The 22,033-nt window shown below is 46.7% G+C and overlaps 2 protein-coding genes across 2 annotated transcripts; both read left to right on the forward strand.

Moving 5' to 3' along the window:
- Positions 1-282: 282 nt before the first annotated feature.
- LOC112570950 (serine/threonine-protein kinase Nek5-like) lies at positions 283-6,066 on the forward strand. The gene is made up of 10 exons (XM_025249702.1): positions 283-674; positions 1,002-1,127; positions 1,338-1,469; positions 1,784-1,893; positions 2,306-2,402; positions 2,815-2,922; positions 3,294-3,915; positions 4,021-4,072; positions 4,453-4,534; positions 4,902-6,066. Exons 1-10 carry the CDS (start codon positions 522-524, stop codon positions 5,052-5,054), a joined length of 1,635 nt encoding a protein of 544 aa, XP_025105487.1. The 5' UTR covers positions 283-521; the 3' UTR covers positions 5,055-6,066.
- A 2,190-nt stretch (positions 6,067-8,256) lies between these two features.
- Positions 8,257-21,213, forward strand: LOC112570383 (neuron navigator 2-like). Its single transcript, XM_025248801.1, has 8 exons — positions 8,257-8,313; positions 8,508-8,876; positions 13,363-13,477; positions 18,117-18,245; positions 18,590-18,654; positions 19,763-19,943; positions 20,220-20,347; positions 20,712-21,213. The coding sequence occupies exons 1-8, from the start codon at positions 8,257-8,259 to the stop codon at positions 21,051-21,053; spliced, it is 1,386 nt and encodes a 461-aa protein (XP_025104586.1). The 3' UTR covers positions 21,054-21,213.
- The last annotated feature ends 820 nt before the right edge of the window (positions 21,214-22,033 follow it).

Consider the following 22,033-nt stretch of genomic DNA (forward strand, 5'->3'; position numbering starts at 1 on the left):
AGGACAAGTCCCTTGGTCCTCTGTTGTCTAACATCCTGCAGTAAATCACGTGACTCAACCGGCATTTAATAAAAAGTGATAAAGAAATCCAGGAGCTATCCCTAGAGGATTGCTATGAAGGTTTCAACAACACTTCGCCAATTCTTCGGTTAGAGGGTTATTAGTCTTTCTTTTAGCAATGTAGTTGGTATGTGCATGCGTCAGAAATATGTGGCATGAAGGGGTACCCCACAGGGTACTGTCGGTACACGTCTACCCTTATCGACTCTTGACAGCACCGTCTGTAAGCAAGGGAGAAGGAACTGAGTCTCAACGTGTACCTGAGAACACTCCCGAACAGGAAGATCAACCTAGTTTGCTGCTTGCCAAGTTTATAATCGGAATGTCGGGGACTTGTTCGTTCAAGAAGGAAGTTGAAAGGGATTGCTTGACTTGGTGCTGACATATTATGTCCACAGTATGACCACACTCTGCCTGGAGCAAGAAAGTCTGACAATTGTCTTTCTACCCAGACGCTAGGAATGATGGCGGAGAGGAAGGTGACAGCGCTGGACACAGTTGTCCGAGAGGACTCCGATGGTAGTCATCAGTACGAGTTGCGGACCAGACTCCGTAGCCAGTCCGGCTTTTTCGGGGAGACCTTCAAGTGTGTAGAGAAGGAGACAGGAAAAGAGGTAAGATGCTAAGGTTACCTCGTAGACAGAGAGTCCAGAACTGGGGTAAGGTGGAAACTGTAGACAGGAAGACGAGAGCTGAGGTAAGTGGTAACATTCGACTGTAGACAGGAAGACGAGAGGCAAGGTAGGGTAGTAAAGTTACCATGTAGACAGGGAGATGAGAACCGAGGTAAGGTGGTAACATTACATAGAAGACAAGGGGGTTTAAATAAGAAAAACTTGTTAACGTGTTGACCGTATTCATCACAACAATGACCAAACACGGACAGTGACGGTGCCACTGAGAAAGACTAAGACGATAACGGCTGTGATGTCATTCCGCAGTACTGTCTACGTGTCGTTCCACTGACGGCGGTGGAGAGGAGGAGCGGTGCGTACAACGAGGAGAAGTTTATCACGTGGGGAACCCTGCATCATGCAAACGTTCTTCGTTTCATCGACAGATGGCAGGTACAGCCGCCATTTTGACGTTTTGCGGTTGGTAGAGTGCGTGCTCACCGAAGTCAGAGTGAATGTTTAGCTAAACAGAACTAAACAGGGTTAGGTATTGTGCTTGATAACAAGTGCATTTTAGTTCCCCTTGTGTGCTGTCCCCATTTCTTTTTTAATTCTTTCCTTTCACCTGATAGGGGTTTGTGTCTCTGTAAATGCTAATGACAGGACAGTCGTAACCTGTATATTCGGACTGAGTCGGCAAAGTGGTGTTTGGAGGAACTCCTTCGTTCAAGAGGAAGACCACCGCCCCAGTCTCTGTTTGAGAAGTGGCTGTACCAAATAGCATCAGCTCTCAAGGTTAATTTTTCTCCTTTTTTTCCTTTCAAATAACTTCACAAAAATTTTCCACCATCCTGCAAGCACAAATAGTTATGCAATGCAAAAAAAAAAAAAACCAAAAAAAAACAAAAAACAAAAAAAAAAACAAAAAAAAAAACAACAGATTTTTTCAAAAAAAATGTCTCACCGTGATTTTCATTCTGCAGACTGCAGCTGATGTTACACGTGTACAGCAAAAATTACATTGAAACCCTTTTCCTTTTTTGCTTCATCTGCCGTGTGTTGTAGAAAGCTGCCGTCGTTGTCATGGTTACTGCTGCTGCTTTTTGCAGTATCTTCACCATGATAGAAGCCACCCAGTGGTGCACCGCAATCTCAAGCCGGCCAGCATCGTGGTGACCGAGCTCTACATTCTTCGCCTCACTGACTTCGGTGTGTGCAGGTGCGTGACGTTCACATGCCAGTCCTCCACCCGTGACAGACTGTTTGGGAACTGTTCCCTGGTCATCAGCAACGTGTGCACATCGACATCCAACATTTGACACCCTCAGACAATTAACGTGCTTTTAATTTTCACTCATAACGCAGCAACATATATCAGGGACGTATGAATATAAAGCGGGTAGGTAAAAATCCTGCTCTGTGGAAAAAAATAAGGATTTCAAAATTTTTATACTTTAGTTACTAAAATTATTTTTTTGCGATTTTTAATTAATCTAAAATAATTAACAGCATAGCAGTACCCGATGGCCACTTCTTGTTAGAGCCTCGCTTTGGTCAAGACGTAGTCTACAAAAGGTCGACTCCCATCAACCCCTTAGTTGGCACGTCACAGTATTTCTTGTTGGTTTCAGGGAGCTGGAGGGTGCAGATGCTGTGTCTCAAAGTATCGTTGGTACAGCAGCCATCATGAGTCCGGAGATGTTGTCTAAGACACCTTACACTGCCAAGGTATGTGACATCATTGCGTGTGTCTACAGTGCTAGGGTCTGTGACATCACATCATTGCCATAATAGTGTTATGTCACGATAGGTGTCTACCATGTTGATGTCTGTCACTACATGTAGGTATCGAGGTCTATGATGTTACTTTCGTGTCTATACCTTGCACCATTAGGAGCGCAGACGAACAGTAATCACTCTTCCCGCCTTTTCTTTCTTGTTTCATTTTTTTCTGCTCTGTCAGACGAATGGTTTTAGAAACCTTTTAAAATCTTTTTCATCGGCTAGAGAGATATTTACTATAAATACTTATACAGGTCACGTCACGGTGAAATTGTAACGTAACAGTTACATGCCAGATGGACGGACAGCCACCAGGTATCGCTGGCTATTTTTGTTTGTTTTTTTATCTTGCCTGCAGACGGATATTTGGAGCTTTGGAATCACCGCTGTTTACATCGCCACACTTCAAAGGGCCATCGAGGCAAAAACATTCCACAGTCTCTTCAAAAAGGCAGCCGCTGGGGAGGTAAGTCAGGACTGTACGAGTGTTGACGGACAGGTCTTATTTTCAATGTTTGCATTTGTGGTGAAAATTTGTTTTTGTGATGATTGGGCAATGCTTAGTGCACAATAGGAATATTTTACCAATCATAAGAATTGGGGGGAAGGGGAGGAGGAGTTTGCATCTCACTATGGATTGTATTAATTACTAATCATTGTATTAATTTTTATGTTGGCTTTAGAAGACTTTTAAAAGCTCGGCCTCCCACAGATCATCATCAGTATCATTGCCCTTCCTCGTCGTGTTCGTCTAGTTCGTCATCGTCACAACATGACAGTTTTGCGTTCTATATATATAATATGTATATATAAGGTTCCACAAACCCTGTGTTGCAGGTTGTTAGATCATTAGGCAAGTACAGCACGGACGTCAACCACATCGTACGCAGCATGCTGCAAGCTGACCCCCAGACACGGCCGACCTCCGAGGCCTTGCATCGAGACATTGTGAGGACCTTCCCCAGGTGCAAGAAACCACCAGAACGAGACAGCTACCCCGATGGCGAGTCCCGACTGGCACCTGCTGTTGTCACCCCCTCCCACAACCGATGCCCGTCCACTTCCACTGGTGTCACTGACCAGTACGTCACTCCCCGTACGTCACGTCATGACGTCGCCGGGTCGTCTGGCTTGCCCACGGCAGGGGCGCGGAGAGAAAGCGACCCCAGGCTAGCGGAGGTCAATGTCACCAGCCTCTCTCTGCTTGTCCTCACCACAGCAGCGGGCGCCGACGATGATAGGGAGGACTGTAGGGAGGACGAGGAGGACGAGGAGCCCGAGGAGGGCGAGAACAACAATTTGTTATTCACATACCCTGGCGCTTACGGAGTCCAGAGAAACGATCACACGTCCCCTAAACCTTCAGTGGCTCCACGCACAAGGTCGAGATCAGTCAGCGAGGCGTGGGGTCCTTCTGGCGCCCAGACACAGCCACACCTGCTCAGTTGCTTGCTACCTGGTAAGAACTTGCTCTCCTTTGGGGTAGAGGGACGTTGCGAACTTAATGACCTAATGAAATATTGTAAACTGGTGAACTGGACATGTTAACTTCTGTTGGTTGCAGAGTCCGTCTCGGATTGGCCACCAAGTCTTCAAGAATACTGGGATGTTGCGAGGTATGAAGTGGTTGACTGTGTAAAGCATGGTATGAATTGGTAGATTGGCAGGTCACGTGGTATGATTTGGTAGCTTGCTAAAGGTAGACCTGCATGTTGCACGGTTAGAGCTGGGGTGTGGTGTCTTGCAAGACATGAGCTGCGTCCTGACAGACTCCAAGGGATGAGCTATAGAGTGCCCTGCCCTCTCTCAAGACATGAGCTGTCATGTAAACGGATGTATTCCAATGTATCACAGATTTAGACACCATTTCAAGCTGGAAGCTGAGAACCTCATAACACAAGATGATTAAGAGGATACGACAACCAGAGTGAAGAATATAACAAAGCAATGTAAGGAGGTTGATCTCCCTTTAGCGATCCTCGCTGTTCTTTTGCAGATCGTTGCTGACCACGATGTCCTTACACCATCTTCTGGACGCTTTGATGATCATGGAGCTGGTCGGTGAGGACGACCTGAAGGTAGGCATTGCTAGTATTTACGAATTGTATATTCTAAAGCTTTAAATGTCATTTACTGTCGCGAAAATAAATCTGTACTTGACTACACATCTTCCCCACTAGTCGAAAACTAGGTTTTTCTTCAGCAAGTCAGAAGTAAAATTCAGAAACTAATCTTGTCCTATGTATTTGTATCTTAATCAGCTATCATTCCTTTAATCAGGTTCAAATTTTTGGACGGTTGGCTTAGTTATTTACCATGTTTATTTATTAACCATGATTTATTTATTTTTGGTCACTCCAAATTCAATTCAAAGTAATATTGTAACATTTATGGAAACCTCGTACCTATCGTCTTGCTCAGTAACCGACTGGTGGTGTGATGCAGGCATGGCTCATGCTCAATGTTGGTGACGGGGCAGAAAATTCTGTTGGTGACCTTCGGCGACTCTCTGACCTCGACAGGGAGCTCAACGGGAGTGCCATCACGAGCGTCATGGAGACCTTCCGCCGGCAACCTGCGTCCTCCCAGCGACAGTAGACACCTGGCGGTGACAACAACAGTCTCACCGAATCAGCAGCTACCTCCAGTGACGTCAGCGGTGGTAGGCGGGGAGGAGCTGGTATCGGAGACGACAGCTCTGTGCATGAACCCTGCTCCACCACCAGGAACTTGACTGGAACCTTCAGGGGAAAGGGAGAGTTGGGAGACCAGAGCAGACTTGGCAAAGGACCACGTGGGTATGAAAGATGGGGCTGCCCTATACCGGGTCCGCCGGCGAGGTGTCGTTGAGGCCATACGCTCCTCGAGGAGTAACAAGGAATAAACTAAAACTTGGCACTGCGAGCCCGTCAACATCCGTATACATAAACTTTTGTATATTCCAAGCCAGCGATCGTCCGTATTGACGACTTTTTGTATATTCCGAGCCAGTAGTTGACAATATAAATGACTTTTGTATTCCGAGGCAGTTATTAACATTAGAGGTTGTGACCGGAGACTCCATGTCTTCTCCTGACATTCTTCCTCTTCCTTTCATTATCCTCGTCCTCCTCTCATATTGCAGATTCTTTTCTCATTATAGCCTTTTCTCCTCTTGTCCTAATATCCTCTGCCCCTCTCCCCTCATGTTCTATAATAAAAATATGGTTTGTCCCCCATCGTATCCTTGCCGTCTCGCCTTTTCTCGTCATTATTTATTGAAATCTCATTCTTATGAGGTCAGCGTTGTGTGTGTTTTCTCTGTTATTTTCTTTTTGCTTCACTTTAATGTTTAGAATTCTTGGAAAGGACGTCTGCTACCTTCTGCCCCCTCCCTAGCTTTCACTCTGTACATTCTAGTGTCTGAATTCCTCCCAGTACCTCCGCCACTGACTGTACAGTGGGCTGACGAGAGAGTTTCTACAGGTAGTGTAGTGTGTAGTGTACTGTAGATGTATGACACTGTCTGTAGATGTATTACACTCTGTGCTGTAGATGCAACTTAACGGTTAATATGCGCCAGGTAACGTGTCGACCATGCAATTAACCCTATTAAAATAATACCTTTGTTTGGCTGTACCCTGAGTTCTACCCTGTTTATCCCATGTATCCTAGCAAATGTTCTTCCATGTCGAATGATGATGACCTTAGCTTGTCGTCGTACTGTGCGTGACTACACCTCTACATCGACCGTGGAAATGATGCCACGTCCGCCATTGTCGGACACTTTGTGTCTTACCAACATCGTCATAGTAACCATCACTCCCGAAGAGGAGTCTATTACGGGTACCGTGCGGAAGACAAGGCGGGTAGCCATACCCTGTCAACAGTGGTATCACGGAAAGGATGTTTGGCAGCCGGAAGACGCGTGGATCACGCACTTGTCTGGAGGAGGTGAGAATGTGAGGACATCAGATGATCAGAGACTGTTCACAGCACGACACGGATCGATGCACACGAGGCGGCGGCGTCTCCGGCGTCAGTCCAACGACCAGCAGTTGGTCTCGTCTCCGATTATTTCATGGGAAACAACAGACGAAAACTGCGAGCTTCTACTTTGTGTGAGCAGCAGTCCACAGCTTGCGTGCACGTCTGTGATCATCACATGTTAACTGTGTCAGTTCCCTTCCCACGCCCCCCGATAGCCCTATAACCTCCCCAATCTGTGGCGTGCCGACGTTGGTGCAGGGGGATGTGAGTGAGGTTAGCGTGTAAACAGTCGACAAGAAAGTTTGGCTGTAGCGCACCCTGCGTTGACGGATGACGTCAGTGCCGCCTTTGCTGCTGCTGCTGCTGCTGCTGCAGCCACCAAAACTCAGATGCGAGGTCCAGTGGTGAGCAGTCGGTGTGACTTCAATCACACGCTGGTTGCTGCAGTCAAGCGTTGGTAAGAAGTCATGATAGTCAACCGTTGGCATACAAGGTCATACTCAGATCTCAAGTTAAAGGCACACTACAGTCAGCTCACACTGGGGTCTCAAGATACACGTTTAAGCTAGTCGTGGCGCTCTCGGTAGTCGAACCTGCAGGTGAGAGGCCGATGAAGAAGGCGAGCCTGCGGACCACGTGTTTTGCGATGTGCATTTCACAAGATAAACAGGATCTGTAGCTCGACCCTAGTAGCCAGTGACTTCGCAGGTTGGATTGATCAACCTAGGTCTTTTGCTGATCCCCTGTTGTGACATTTCAAAAAAGTGAAAGGTTGTCATTGTCTATGGCTGTGCTGATATTGAACTGAAGTAACTAGTCTTGTCTAAGACAATCATAGAGTACTGTGAAATCTTACCCTCTAATTTCACCATCTTAAATTTAGGTTGGGTACCCGAATTATCTGGATGGCAGGAGTGTTCTAGTACAATGCCGAGCTTCTTCTCCATTTCTCTAAAATAAACTGCACTGACTTTCACACCTTGGGCAATGTACACGTCAGGGAACCTCAGACCTATCTCTACCTACACCCCAGTGGATCTCAAAATTAGGACACTTCAGACCACGTGTGTGCAACATGCAAGTGTGTTTTATTGTTTAAATTGTGTGTGAGAGAGAGAGACGGAGAGAACATCGTCTGATATAAACAGGGACACGCAAAAGAAGAATGAAATGAATGAAATAAAAAAAAAAAAAAAGAGAAGGTATTCTGTAATTCGTTTAGCATCAGCCACAGATGAGAATTCGTCGTCGGCTTGACTTCTTTCTTTCTGTCGGCTGAAGGTCCCATCAGTCCCCACAAAGATGGCGTAAGACGTCCGAGGACCGAGGCGAGGGATGAGAACTATCGACCTTCTGCCAAATCGGCCTAACTGCCGCGGTGCCATTATTAACCTCGTGACAGATGTGACAACTCATGTATGACAGCAGCTCGTGGCATACCAGCAGTCGGTGCCAGGCTGTTGAGACGTTGGCCAAGTGCATGCAGCGTGCGGTCGCCCCCGTGTGTTGCCTGCTGCAGAGACCGGCGCCGCGGGCAGCCTAGCAACGCGGGCGGCGCTGGAACTGCACGCCTGGACAATGGCGTGAGAGGTTGTTTGTTGTTGTTATTACACGAGAGCGGCTGTGAGGGAGGGAGTAGATACGGGGGGAGTAGTCAGTCAGGCGACACATCTGTTTGCTCATCCCTTGCTGCACGCTTCATTGTCGCAGCTGCTGCAGCTGCATCGCAACTGTTGTCGCAGTCCTCAGCGCGGGTGGAAGTCGGAGCGAGCTCTCGGTTCGATGGACAAAGTGCGCTCGTCGCTTCTCTGTCTCCTCTGGCGGCGGAGACATGCGCAGTGAGGAGGCAGCAGGGGACGACGGCATCTACATCCGGTGCCGGACCGCTGTCTGCCTCCAAAGCTCGCGTGATGAGCCCGCGCGGTAGTTGTCTCCCTTGTTAAAAGCAGCGGCCATAACCCTCCTCTACCATCACAGTTACCATTCTTGACTGAGGAGGCAGGCGAGGTAAGTGCGAGAAGAGAGTGAGAGAAGGAGGAGAAAAAAAAATCAAAAAGCAAGACGATGGTAAAGATTTTCTAGAGACAGTCTGTACTCGCTGGAAACGACCGCCGCGATGCTGCCGCTGATGCTCAAGAGGAAAACGCAGAAACACAACGGCGAGTGCGACGACGAGAAAGGAAAGCAAGGAGCTCTGCAGCAGCAACGACAACGACAGCAACAGCTCGGGACCTCCGACGACGCTTCCGCGGTGGCGACTACGAACTGCGCGGGCGGCCCGAGGTGCGAGGGTGCGGTGGGGTGGAGGAGTCCCTCCCGAGTGGGCCGAGCGGGGGGCAGGCGTACGGCAGGACGTTGCTCCACTCCGACATCTACTACGACCACTGCGACCGGCGGCGAAGGACCCCCAGCCCCGTGGGGTCCGGGGAGTGGGCTCTGCGAGAGTGCGAGGTGAGTGGCTGTTCAGGTGGAGTCGTTGTGCAGGTGATGCTGTTGTGGGGATGGATGTCAACCGTGTCATCTGTCACTTGTAGTGTGAGGAGGTTATATGTGGCTCTTGTTTGTTGTGTAAGTAAAATGTCTTTTGTTTGCCATCTTATGTGTCATTGTGGACTGTCACGTGTCAGTAGTGCGCTGTGTCGTGTGTCACCTCTAATACTCCATTCGTTATATTCGGTTCACGACTAAACGGTCTCAACTGTAAACTTTTCTTTCCTGGATCGTCTATTTGACGATACGATTATTTTAACATGGAGGATAACTGCACTGCTCTGACCTCTGCTGCTGACCAATGGTCTTGTGGCGACTACAGAATGTTTCAAGCAAGAGCTGTTAACCTCATCTCTCACCTGACGATTCACTTGTTTGATCTCAGGTCGATGACCCGAACCAATGTTGCTACACCCATTCTGATTATCTATCAACCAGCAACATCTAAACATCATTCAGGATAGGTACCAAACATGTATGTATACAGAAAAATATGTATTGGGCAGGTTCTTGCTTTTTCAAAATATTTGTAAAATTTGAGTTTCAGCCGCGTGTGAAGTTTGTAAACTCGCCACCCGTCAAGTGTGTCAAGGTCTGCAACACCTGTAATCGTCCGGCCTCGTACCTCGTGTGATGAATGAACACTTGCCATGTGTGTAGTGAACACTCAGCGGGTGTGTAATGAACACTCAGTGTGTGTGTAATGCACGCGCGCTGCAGATGTTCACAGGTTTAACTGCTCGCTCATTATCGTAATCATTCTGATTGTAGAAATGAACGCTTTCCCCATCATGAGCTTTTTAAAGGGGAATGTCAGGGTTAGCACTCTGTAGACAGGTGTGCAAAGGTCGGGGATGGGGTTCTCTAGACAGGTGTTGTGCGCGAACTTTGAGAGAGACTTGCAGTGGATTCGAACCGCTGCTGTCTATGGGACATTACTTCCTTTTACGCCGTGTCAGCAACTGAGGCTATATCACGGTAGGCAGCCAGCCCTGTAAACGGATGCCACGTGCAGAGAAAGAACAGCGTGCCCGAGACGAGAAATGAACTCTGGGCATCGAGCCTTCACTGTATTGGTGACAGGCGCTAACCGTTGCCCCACCGGACCGTTCTTTACGTCAGAAGGTGGCAGTGGTCGATACCGTTGTACGGTCAAATCTATTTATTGATCATCATCGGCTGTTTGCGATGGGCAATGCTATTCATAAAGTCAGGAGAGAGAGAGGAAAGAGTCATGAAAGTGGTCGGCCATCAAAACCACAGATAACAAGCTTGCGGCATGGCGTGCATTTCATTGGTAACCATAGTGATGAACTTCCGAACTCATGGCATTCATGACCTCGCATCCACCCGTGGCTATCTATACCTTTACAGCAGCCGGACACAGCAAGGCAAGCGATATACATATAATGAATAAAAAGCACTTAGGTTTTTAAATTCCATGGATCAGACACGCGCATATATCATTACATATGACCGGAGTCCTGGTTTTTCTTATTTGTTTGTCGTTTGTTTTTGTTCTTATGAATTCTGTATAAAGAAAAATAAAGTAATAATCGCTCACTAGTGATCACATCCAAATTTCGCTTCGAAATTGCAGGATCTTACATGTAACAACCTATGTTTACATAAAACATCTTGCGTGACAAGGGTGTAACATGTACATGCTCGCATTGGATTGTTGACACAGGTAAGCGGTGAAGTACCTGTTGACTGTACAATGCCCCGGTGTGTGTTCACTGAAGGCCCACCAGGTGCTATCAATGTTACCGGCAAGTTGTACTCAGCGGTGGGCGGGGCCTGCATGTCCAGACACGTGACACAAGCCCACCGTCCGGCACCACGGTGCCAAATCACGCGATCCTGAGGTGAACATGCATTGTCTATGACACTTCTAGAGAATGGGGTATCCAGGCAAGCGGGTAGGTGGCATCATAGGCTGAGCTGTTAGACCACCCATGTGTAGGATGCCGGCGTGAAGAAAGCTGTCATTGATGTCTCGCTTGACTGGCTTAGAAACTTGTAGAGCTGGTAACTGGTAGTTAATGAACTGTAAAGAAAGGCTGAAAAGCAGGGTTGTGTTGTCATTGGTTACCAGCACGGCCGTGTCCAGATGCTAGTAAAAACATGATTTTGGTAAATCAACGAAAGAAGAAATACAGCAATGCGTTTAAAGTCAGTGAAAGATCTTACCGAATGAAACACCATGTTAGACAGCTTCATCATTTAAAAAAGCAAACCTTAAATTGCATTCTTAATTAGTCCGGAGCATGTAGTACACGTGACCAGCCCTATACAGGGGTTTCAGTTCATATAGTGTTTGATGATCAAGACGGAATGTGTTGTAGCTGGTACAGCGTGAGACACCATCTGACCTCTGTGAGAAGACAGTTCTTCTATAACGAACAGCAACAACAACAACAACAACTTTGATTCTGAAGGTGTAGGAATCTGGCCTACACATAACAACACACGTATAAAATATCATCATATTGTAGAAAGGGAGGTTGGCAAGATGGCGTCTGGTAAGCATCCGACCTTTCCAAACACATTCATTACAGGCTAAGCCAGCGTCTTATGGCGTCTGAGAAAGCTTTGGCAGCAGATGGCTTTAGCTCGTCGCACAGCGCACGTGACGCGCCGAGTGACATCAACGCCCCAGTATAGACGTTACACGACGAGTGACGTGTTCTCCCCAGTATAGACGTTCCATGACGAGTGACGTGTTCGTCCCCAGTATAGACGTTACAAAGAGTGACATGCTAGTCCCCATTCATGTACAATACATTCTCCGTACAGCTCAGTACTGCCACCTGCCTGGCGCTAGCTAGAACCGCTCGAGCCAGAAGTCTGCTTATTAATAGGCCACCCGAACTGGCCCGGACATGACGCGGGGCCTATTCTCTTGGAAGAGTGAAAAAAAAAAAACAACCACAAACCACACACACCGAGTCGTTGGTGAAACCGTAGCCCGCACAGGTAACGTAGTTTAGCGGAAGGCGGCGCAGTTTAATCGAAGAAAAGAGGCGTTTGGGGGCGCGAGGTGACGGGTGGAGTGCGCGCACAAAGGTGAGTGCGTGATAGAACACAGCCCCAGGTCAATACCCACGCCGTCAGATCGTCTCCCTTTGTGCTGGTGTAGGTGGGAGAGAGGGGTAGGAGTGGGTGTCACAGGTAGGACCTGGGGTAGGCGACGATGACACGGGCCCCTCTCGTGGCGTGCCTAGCAGCGGGTCGGGTAGCGGAGGGCGGGTATGTGACTGGCGGAATGCTGAACTCAGACTTCAGTCGGGTACTTTACCTCGTCAAAGCCGCAGGACGTGGAACGGTTAACCCCTAAGGTTTTCTCGCCGACCACCACATCATGGCCTCACCTGTAAGGTCAGCAGCGCCATCATGGCCCCCACGTACTACGTGATGCAGCTCCCGCGGTGACTACTTGGCCTCACAGGTCACCTCACGGTCCCCCCCCGGTGAGTGTTTACAGTGGCGAGTGTAAGCGACGGTTAGGTATTGGCCAGACTTTACTGCCGAGGTCTAACTCGCAAACAGTAATAGGATATCCGGGTACCTATATGTGTGTATGAACATGTGTATCTATGTAAATGTGTTTGTTGTAATCTGTGTGTTGTAATACGTGTGTGTGTGTGTTGTAGCGTGTGTGTTTGTTGTAATATGTGTGTGTGTTGTAAATTGTAGTCTGTGTTCCAGAATCTCCGCAGTCATCGTGTACCCGCTAACTAGACTTGCACGGTTTAAAGTGAGCCATTTACCCGAAGATCGCCACCCATCTTGTTATTTTAATCCAATCCACCTCCTCCCTACCCTTCCCGTCCCGTTAGTACCCGAATAGCTTGTGAGCGAGGTCGAGATATGAATGTCGGGTCGCACGTGTTCGCAGCTGAGTCGGAATTGGAATCTTGAAGCAGCGGTCCTTTGCTTATCCTTCACGAAACCGAATCTTTGGACAACCCTGATCCGGGGTGTGCTGCTGTTGAATGTAGTCATAGATTAGTGTCGGCTGTGTGTACCCACTAACATGTCACGGTGCTGGGTGCCTGGGTAGGTGCTGGCCTCCTACTTGTTGTTAAGTTTCGTGGCTCAGTTCTCGTTACAGTCAGACAGACCCTCGCCTCTCGACTGAATGTCACGGGTGCATCGGATAATCTACATTCGTTGATGGGTATCATCGCACTAACCCTCCGCTTTTACACCTTTATACCCATCCACACCCGTTCTTTGTGTACATAGGGTGGCCAGCATCATCACACTAATCTTACGCTAATTACACACCCACCCACAAACCCAAGCACGCTGTTTGTAAATAATCCTTAATTTTTTTCAAGATTGTTGATGTTTGTTGTGTGGTTGTGGGGGTGGTGGTATGATGATGATGATGATGATGATGATGATGATGATGATGATGATGATGATATGTCTTCTGCAGGCCTTTACGACATGGGTGAATGACATCCGCCGTCATCAGGGACTCCCACCAATCGACGACCTCCGTGTAGCCGTAGCTGATGGCACAACAGTAGTCAACCTCACTGAAGTTGTTAGTAAGTACTCACTGACTCACTCACAGACTCAGGCAGGTTGGACAACACAATCACTAGAGCTATTCAGCTGACACACACTAACATCTGCAGGCACATCCTGGCACCTAGGTGACATCCTGCAGCTGCTGTAGTTCCGGTTCCGGTCGATGCTCCCCTGACTGTAATAAACAATGTTCAATAAACCGCAGGTAGGGTTCCTCCATTGGAACACATTATTTCTAGCTGCCACAAAGCAACCATGTTGGTCTCGACTTACTGTGCAGATAAAAACCTGTATTTGCATGTCGTTTGTTCTCACTAAATACATTATTTCTGTCGGAGAGTTTTGTTCACACAGGATGTGAACATTATAGTTCAGTCGTACTCCGCTACATTACATGAAGTACATGGATTATTTTTTTTTTCAATCTGCTGAATTTTCCTTTCTAGGAGAATATGTCCTTTAATTGTTTGTTTTTTTAAAGTATGCTGAACCCCGAATAATGCGTTAGAAAGAACGATGCACGTATCTTTAAAAGTCTCAATGTCGGAAACGGGATGACAGCAGAATTCGAACACAGGTCCACACTTTAAAAGCACGAACGTGTTACAGGTATGAATTCTCTCGAACACATTTGCTTCAGGTAAAAGGAGTTTATCTTCTAGTTTAATCAAATGTTTGACTCTTTTATTCTCTCTCTCTCACACATACACCTGTGTGCCTTTGCTCATCCACAGCTATGGGATGGAGTCTGTCTTCTTGTCTTATCAGAAGAAAACCTCTTTTGACAGGAAGTAGTCTTTAGAGATAACTCTTGTTGGACTGAACATCATCTTCAACCTGAGGAAATCTTCAAAGAGGCCGTCAGGCCGATGAAGCGATTATCCACACTATCTCAACATTAGTTGTTCTTTGATGTCACATGCCCTGCAGCACGTGACCGTGTGTGTCATCCTCATGTCTCACCCTGCACGCTCTCACCTGCATTGGTGTGACGAACCTGCATGTCTGTGAAAATGTTTCTTATTGCGAACATCTGACGATATAATAACAGGAAATTTGTGTTGCAAGGTGTCATTCCCAGACCTAAGGACAAACTCTCATTGTGCTTTACAAATCGCTTTACCCACGATGACAGATGACGATGAAAGATGACAAACGAAGAACAAGGTGAGGAGCGAACATCCATTTTCAAGGGAAAGTAATTACCTCCAAACCTCACTCGCAAGTCTTGTAACACAAAGACATCATACATATCTATAAACTTTACTCTGAAGCCCTTCCTGGGGGGAGACAATCCAGTTCCTAAACGCTCTTTGATTCGATTTCCTGTGGAAGCCACCAGAAACATGTCGTGGACATCACGATCAGACCCAGAAACCGTGATCCATTTGTGGACTGTGATGATGTCGGTGACTATTTTCACCTGGAAAAACAACAAAAGTAAAATGTCGCGAAGACAGCCTTTCTCCCTAAAGAACACCAAAAAGATGTGCAGGTTCAAGTTTATTATTAGAAACCCATTGACAAGTTTCCCGATAGCAGCGCCCTCTACAGACCACACCTGTCTCCTGAACATCCCACAGGACAGGCTTTCTGTAGATTTCTGGCTTCTTCTATTGTCTCCCTTCTTTCTATTAATTACATGTCGAAGGCATGTCAGATAAAATACTTTGCCATCAGCAGCCAAGAATAACAAAAGCATGAGTTCACGCGTGTTCCGCAATAGTTCCCGGTCGTTGACAGAGCTGATCGTTGGTGAACACCTGGAATTTACTTGTACCCGAAATTGGGCCTATTAACCCAATACCCCTACCCTCCCCACCCCATCCCTACCCTCACAACCGCCAGCCCATTGTTTCTTTGCAGCATCGGAAAAAATTCTGTTTCAGCAGACCTCTGTTGCAATGTTGCAGGTGTGTGTGGTGTGGTGAAGAGGCGGGTAGTGGGTGTGTGATGTGTTGAGGCTAATATATGGAGGTTGTGGAGCATGCACTCTGTCGTAATGACAACTACAACTTCATGATAGCTCAGAGAATTTGAAGTAAAAATGGCGATGGTATGTCAGTCAGTGATAAGAAAGCTGTTTACCCGACTATAAACCTACTGCTGTAAATATTGCCTGCCCTTCCTCTTAATTAAGTCTCAGAGGACACGCTGCCCCCGGTTGGAAGTGCCTCCCGACTGTGACGTGGGGTCACGTGGGTGTACTTAAACTGCGCCCACCCGCCCGACTTGGATCGATTGTCTGGTTTTGAGAAAAACACTCGACGAGATTGCTGCTGTGCTGCTGCTGATGGTGATCAAAGCCTCAAGAAAACGTTTGGCAATGAAGACTGGCTCGCTTCCAGAGCGCAGGACATTAGCTACAGGTGAGAATGTGGAAGAATGAGTGTGAAGGTCGCTGTAGTCGCAAGACATCAAGACCTGTCGCCGTCACGCACACCTGCACACATCGGTCATCGGTGAATGAAGCTCACCGCTGGATGTCGGGATGAAGGAGAGTTTGAAATGTTCCAGTCATTTCAGTCACACACAGACACACAGATAATAATTCTGACTGATGAAGCAGAAGCCTTTGACCCTGCATAAATATCAGAAAACAGTTTGGTCCTCTCCTAACACCCTCCAAGCCTCCCTCCAAAACAAACATTGTAAAAAATATAACAAACACCAAAACTCGATAATCACTCACTTCAAATGTCATAATTTTCGTGTCACCAAAAGCATCAGGTTCTTGAAGTCTATGTCCTGACTATATCTTCACTGGAGGCTCCACCAGACACGACACTGAGGTTTGTCAGTAGTGGGTTCGAATCTCGACTCTGGCACCTCTACTTTCTCTCTAGTCTTGGCACAGGTTAGGCAGGTTAAATGGATAAGAAAAAATAGCTAATTGTGCAAACGTAGGTCACACCTATCACAATCTATGTTGTTGTTTTTTTGTCACAAAGTTGGTCAAGCGGTTAAAAATGGAGGAATGAATCATGGAAGGGTAGTTGGGGGAAGACGCCCCTTCTTCGCGTGAGAAAGTCACGTTTAATTGTCCATATCTTATGATTTATTTTCTTAGTGCAAGTGGAAATCGTTTAATTTCAGTAGTTTGAAAGTTGATACAAAGGTTCGTCTTTTATCTATTATCGCACACGGAACTCATTTTTTTAATCTGTTTTGAGTGTTGATGTGGGACATGGTTGGGACTTTCCTCTTTAACATCTCTTCCTCATCATGTTCACTGATAAAGCGTGGACATGTTAGAACCAAGCGACCATTTTATTAAGCTGATTAACTTTGATTAACTCAGCTCTTGTGATTATTATCATTTTTTTTAAATCTTAAGTTCGTTTTCTAACAACGTCTTGACCACAATTTACCTGAGAAGCATTGACGTTATTCAAATACTACACACATATGTTGGTTGTTTAATTTAGTGGGAAAGTGCGTCCACCTTTTGGCGATTTCGCACTGTGGGGGGAGAGGGAGGGGTAACCGGAGTACTGGAGAAAACCCCGGACGCTCAGCCCTTTAGGCAGTACACATGCAGAGAGTGTCCCGAGACGAGATCCGAACCCTGAGCCACTCAGTGGTGACAAGCGAGTGTTGGGTGCCTTGTTGCTGCTGATGAAAGTGTATTGTGCCACAGTTCTTTGGGAGGGTTGAGGCAGTTATTAAGGTTTAGCCCCAGTTTATATTTGTCTAAGAAGTGTTTTAGTTTTCCCTTTCTAATTTGTTTTCATGACACTCTAGCAGCACATGTGCGGTGCTTAATTTATTCAAACATGCGCATGAAGAGGGGAGGGGTCCTTGTATCTCATTAGATATCAGTATCATTAGATTCTCTCCATTAAGCCTCATTCTGGCTATTTTGGTTTGTTCAGACCTGTTTGAATTTAGGAACTTTATAGTGTCACTATACTTTTCCTAGGAGGATGTGCCATCCACTAATTGGTTAACTTTTACATGTCTGACACTTTTGGGGAGGGCTGCAATCATTATGTTCGCTGTGGCTGCTTTCACAACATTTGATGCTGACAAAGTCCCTCTGGTGTTTGGCCACAGTGTCCACACAGTGTTTTTGTTTTGCATTGTTGTGCGTGTGTCCAAACCCGTTGCAGTTGTAGCTCTCTCTCTCTGGGTTCAATAGGTCCACTGTATGTCTGGAACCTTCTATGGATGGCCATGGGGGTCTCGGTGTCCATAAACTCAGTCAATATTGCTTTGCTGGGGATTAGTTTTCCCTTCGTGCCAATATTAAATCTTTTGACAGCCCTGGCTTTGGGTCCTGTAGCTTGCTTCGGCATCTCCTTGCTGTCGTCCAGGCTTTCGTCAACGAGCACATTCTGTATGACTCCGAGTCCTTTCTTCTACTTCGGGATTCGGTTTCGTTGTTACCCAGGGATGTAGACATCACCTCGGTGCCTAGAATTCTACACACACACATAACAAATAAATCACATCAAAACCAGAAGAGGTCCAACCCCTAATTTGGGGTGAATGGCATGCATAATTCTCCGAAATCATCTATAGTATGAAAATCATCCTCCATAACTGCTTGTTTATTTAAATAAGCTTTTAATTTACATCGTAGTATGATGATATACATTTCCACTGATGTCTGCTCAATACCTCCATTAGACATCATCAGATTCTTGTTTTCAGCCAACAGCAAAGTCACATCCGTGGAGCACGAAGGTCACCTGTCCAGACCTCAGGCCTTGGTCAACCTTGACCGTTGTCTAGCTCACCTGGCGGCCCATGGTGTTGACGTCATCGGAATACAAGCAAGTGGTATGTACAGGCAGAGGTCATTGGCGGCTGTCAATCACAATAAACAAAACTGCGTGAGCCGTTCATTCACTTTTCAACATTTACAATTCATTCTCCAAAAATTGCTTTTTGATCATTCACTACCCTTCACTTGGTTTCCCTCAACCGCTGCTTATCTCACATCTTCTTACAGCCATTTCCTGTTTACAGCCGATTCAAAGTTAACGATTCATTTTCAGCCCGAAATTTTCATCGATGTGATTAAAAATATCAGTTTGAGCCCAACAGTGTCCCTTTCAGCTAGTCTACATCCTAATACGTTGACCTCTGACCTGCTGACCTGTAAGGTGGACTGTGGTTTTCAGATCTGGCCCAGGGCGACCTGAAGGCGTCGCTGCAGCTTCTAGGGCAACTCCGAAGACAATATGATGTAAGATAGGGAGCTACCCCAAGGTGGACTAAAGACTGGTGTAGGGTATTACAGGGTATCTTGGCCAGCATCCACCCTGCACACGTCACTGTCTGTTGATGGTGGCAAACAATGTTTAACAGAGCCATCTAGAACACGAATTAGTCATTTGTACTTTTTCCTTTTTGGTGTTTTTGGGTGTTGATGGGTTTATTAGTGATAGTAGTGTAGGAAGTGTGCACGTGAACCTTTGGGTTACACTGACAAGAGACTGAAGTTCGGGTCCCAATGGAGTCTTGGTTCTGGGTCCCTGAACCTAGACTGAAGTTTGGGGTCCTACTGAAGACCAAATAATAAAAATAAAAGCCGCGACATTCCTATCGTTTGATTCATGATTTTGTTAACGGGGCGTAATTTTCCCAAGCACATGGTGGTAAACATAAAAAAGGGGGATGCGAGCAACGGAACAAGAAATATTCGTTAGCATCACAAGACATAAACCCACGGCAAAAACGACCTCTTGACATTTCATCGGCAGATTAACAGGCAAGCCTGGCGCTTTTCTAGATGTTCGCGAAGCACATGAAAGTAAATGCCATTTGGGGAAAGAAATTGGTTCAACCGATCAAACAGCTTTTGTACGCCATGTTGTATCGACCTCCACCAGGAGGAAACAGCGTGGGGAGGGGAGGAAGGGGGAGAGACTCGCTGTCACGCCTCGTCGGTGATAAAAACTGTTCCCCGCGGTTTTTTTGTTGAGATCGAAACTGTTTCTGCCGTCGCTTCCTCCCGGTGAACATTGCGCGAGTTTGATGTGTTTACTTTTCAGACGAAAGACAGAAGGAGCAATGATGCTCGAAACATTTGCTGACTTTTTTTCTTTCATTGTTTGCTCTTCTTCTGTTCTGTCCAGTCGCACTCCACCTGCTGTGTACAGCCCTCCTTTTGTACCTCGCCCACCTTTTTGGTCAAGTTGCAGGAGTTAAAAAAATGTTTTTATATGTCTTTCTCTCTCTCTTACTCTTCCCAGCTACTCCTTCCACACACAATTGCTCTTGCACGTGCTGCACGAATTTTATGGTATATTGCACTCAGCACCTGTAGTAGATGGTCTCCCTTGTGTCCCCAGGGCCTGAGACTGTCCCCGGGGGGTCGCACTAAAGGTGACGGGGACCAAGCAGCAGCGTTGAAGGAACCGACCGTGACCTGGAGGTCGCCGTCCCCGTGTAGGTTAGACAACTCACTCGTCATGCCTGGCCGCGTGGCCACCTCCCCCCAGCTGCACCGTCCGGTGCCGGTACATATGAGAGGTGAGATATGACGACGACAGTGCCACACACGACGACAACGACGATGACGATAACGATTAATACCAAACTGTTATTTCCTGCACATGATGATCGCTGTGTGCGATGTTTAAATTTTATTATTTTTAACACTCAGAAGAACAATCAGAAAAAAAATGAAGAAATTGTTTTTAAAAAACACACAAAGAATGATGACGTAGCCCACCCTACCCCCTTTGAGGATATTGCGTCACTGTTGCCGTTTCGGTGTCAATGAGATGACATAACTGATCGTCGCAGATACGTCACTGCCCGTGCAGAATAGGAGCGTCACAGCCCTAGACGCGAGCCGTGTGGTGCCTGGGATGATGTCCACAGAGGGACCGATGTACAGGCCACAGCCGACCTTCACTGACCACTCGGCCACGGTGAGCACCGACACTGCCTGCACTTTCCTTCCTTCTTGAGATTTATAATAATAATAATAATAATAATAATACATGTAGTTGATTTTATGGAGCTTTACCCCATCATCGATGATGTTATCAATCTACTGTACCTCTTGGTCTCAAAGTGAATCATAAATATGTGAAATCGCTAATTTACTGCTGAAGACAAGCAGACAGACAGATAAAAGGTAAACCATAAAGAGACACACAAGCATCAAGGAAGTGTAAATAGGAAGAAGAAATAAAGCTTTATTTCAGATTACAATTTCCGGAGCATATGATTTATCAGAATACAGACGAGCGGGTTTTTTATTTTTTATTTTATTTATTTATTTTTTTGCAGCTGAACAAAGATCGCAACGTTTACGGTCACATTCACAGACAAGACGAGAGATCACTTCACGACAACGACACTCACCTGGCGACAGGTAAAACTGCTTCCGGTCCGCGCCCTTCGTCTAACCCAACAGGCGCGTCGTCAGGCGTGCCACCAGAGAGACCGCCGACCACCCTGGGGGTAGCATGGGCTGCAGGACCGACTGTGAAACAGGTACCCGAGTGTGAGAGCACCCCTTGCCGCCATGACACGTGTACCGCTAGACACACGGACATGGAGAGTGTAGAGAGGGACATGCAGGACCTGGGTGTCCACTCCGCTTGGGATGTGGTGGGACACTATGTCTGACTTACTGTCCGCCATCTACTGGTGTGAAGAAGCCACAGAAAGAGTTCAAGGGTCAGAACAGGTTGACCTGAACTTTCTGTGTGTGATGTAACGAGCGTGAACCGAGAACGATGAGGCTTGGTCTGGAGCTTTTACTTGGTGATTACAGACTTGTAGAGCTGTCAGCAAGCTGACACAAACTGCAATAAAAGAGTAAAGAAATGTTTTGGTAACTTAAGACTGTGATTCCCCCGCTGAAGTAAAAATCTGAGAGATTTAATGGAAAAATAATAATTTGCACGCGCTCCAGAAAGCTCGCGATTTTAGTGTAAAGTCTGAGCTTAGTTCTTTATCTTTGTTGAAACTCTCTCGGTATTCTTTATATTCTTGTTCACCACACGAACTCATAGTTTTTGCACAGTTGACACAGCAGTGATTCTAAACACTTTCTACTTTTTTCTTCCTTTTGGTGTTGACAGTACATTAGCATCTGATTACAGGTTGATCATCAACAGTTCTTTGTTTTGCAGCGCATCCTGCTGCTAGTAATGTTGCTGATGCTGTATTGGTTGTCGTGATGTTGTGTACACCTGGACCCTTTTAGAAGTCACTTTAGCTGTATTTTTGAGAGGGTGGGGGGAGAGGACATCCGTTTTTCTCACTAAACGTTTGATGTGACTGTTTTCGCACCTTATGTTTTACACTAGACACTAGATAATTTCAGACGATCATAATATACAGTCAAACAGCAACACGAAATCTGTAGCATGAACGAAATTTTAGGATGTGCATAACACGTATGTTATTGCAGGCTGTGTTGTTACAAGCATGACTCCCCTACCCACCCGTCCATCTACCCATCTATTCACCCCAAATGTCTGCTTGGGTCTGTGGCTGCACCGTGTCCGTGGCTGTGGGCTTTTCACTCGTGTTGTTGTGGAAACGTGCGGCGTGTTTCGACCTCTCCGTCGCTGACGATATGCTGCATGCATGGTAGGACC

The sequence above is a fragment of the Pomacea canaliculata genome, linkage group LG8 (genome assembly GCF_003073045.1).
Source record: "Pomacea canaliculata isolate SZHN2017 linkage group LG8, ASM307304v1, whole genome shotgun sequence".
Taxonomy (NCBI): Eukaryota; Metazoa; Mollusca; class Gastropoda; order Architaenioglossa; family Ampullariidae; genus Pomacea; species Pomacea canaliculata.

What these genes read in the sequence shown, in the direction of transcription:
- LOC112570950 (XM_025249702.1), top strand. Translation starts at nt 522, where the DNA reads ATGATGGCGGAGAGGAAGGTGACAGCGCTGGACACAGTTGTCCGAGAG. An exon ending in AGAAGGAGACAGGAAAAGAG is followed by an intron (nt 675 to 1,001) that starts GTAAGATGCTAA and finishes GTCATTCCGCAG; the next exon opens with TACTGTCTACGTGTCGTTCC. An exon ending in GAATACTGGGATGTTGCGAG is followed by an intron (nt 4,073 to 4,452) that starts GTATGAAGTGGT and finishes GTTCTTTTGCAG; the next exon opens with ATCGTTGCTGACCACGATGT.
- LOC112570383 (XM_025248801.1), top strand. Translation starts at nt 8,257, where the DNA reads ATGCGCAGTGAGGAGGCAGCAGGGGACGACGGCATCTACATCCGGTGC. An exon ending in CATCGGAATACAAGCAAGTG is followed by an intron (nt 18,246 to 18,589) that starts GTATGTACAGGC and finishes TGTGGTTTTCAG; the next exon opens with ATCTGGCCCAGGGCGACCTG. An exon ending in GGTGCCGGTACATATGAGAG is followed by an intron (nt 19,944 to 20,219) that starts GTGAGATATGAC and finishes TGATCGTCGCAG; the next exon opens with ATACGTCACTGCCCGTGCAG.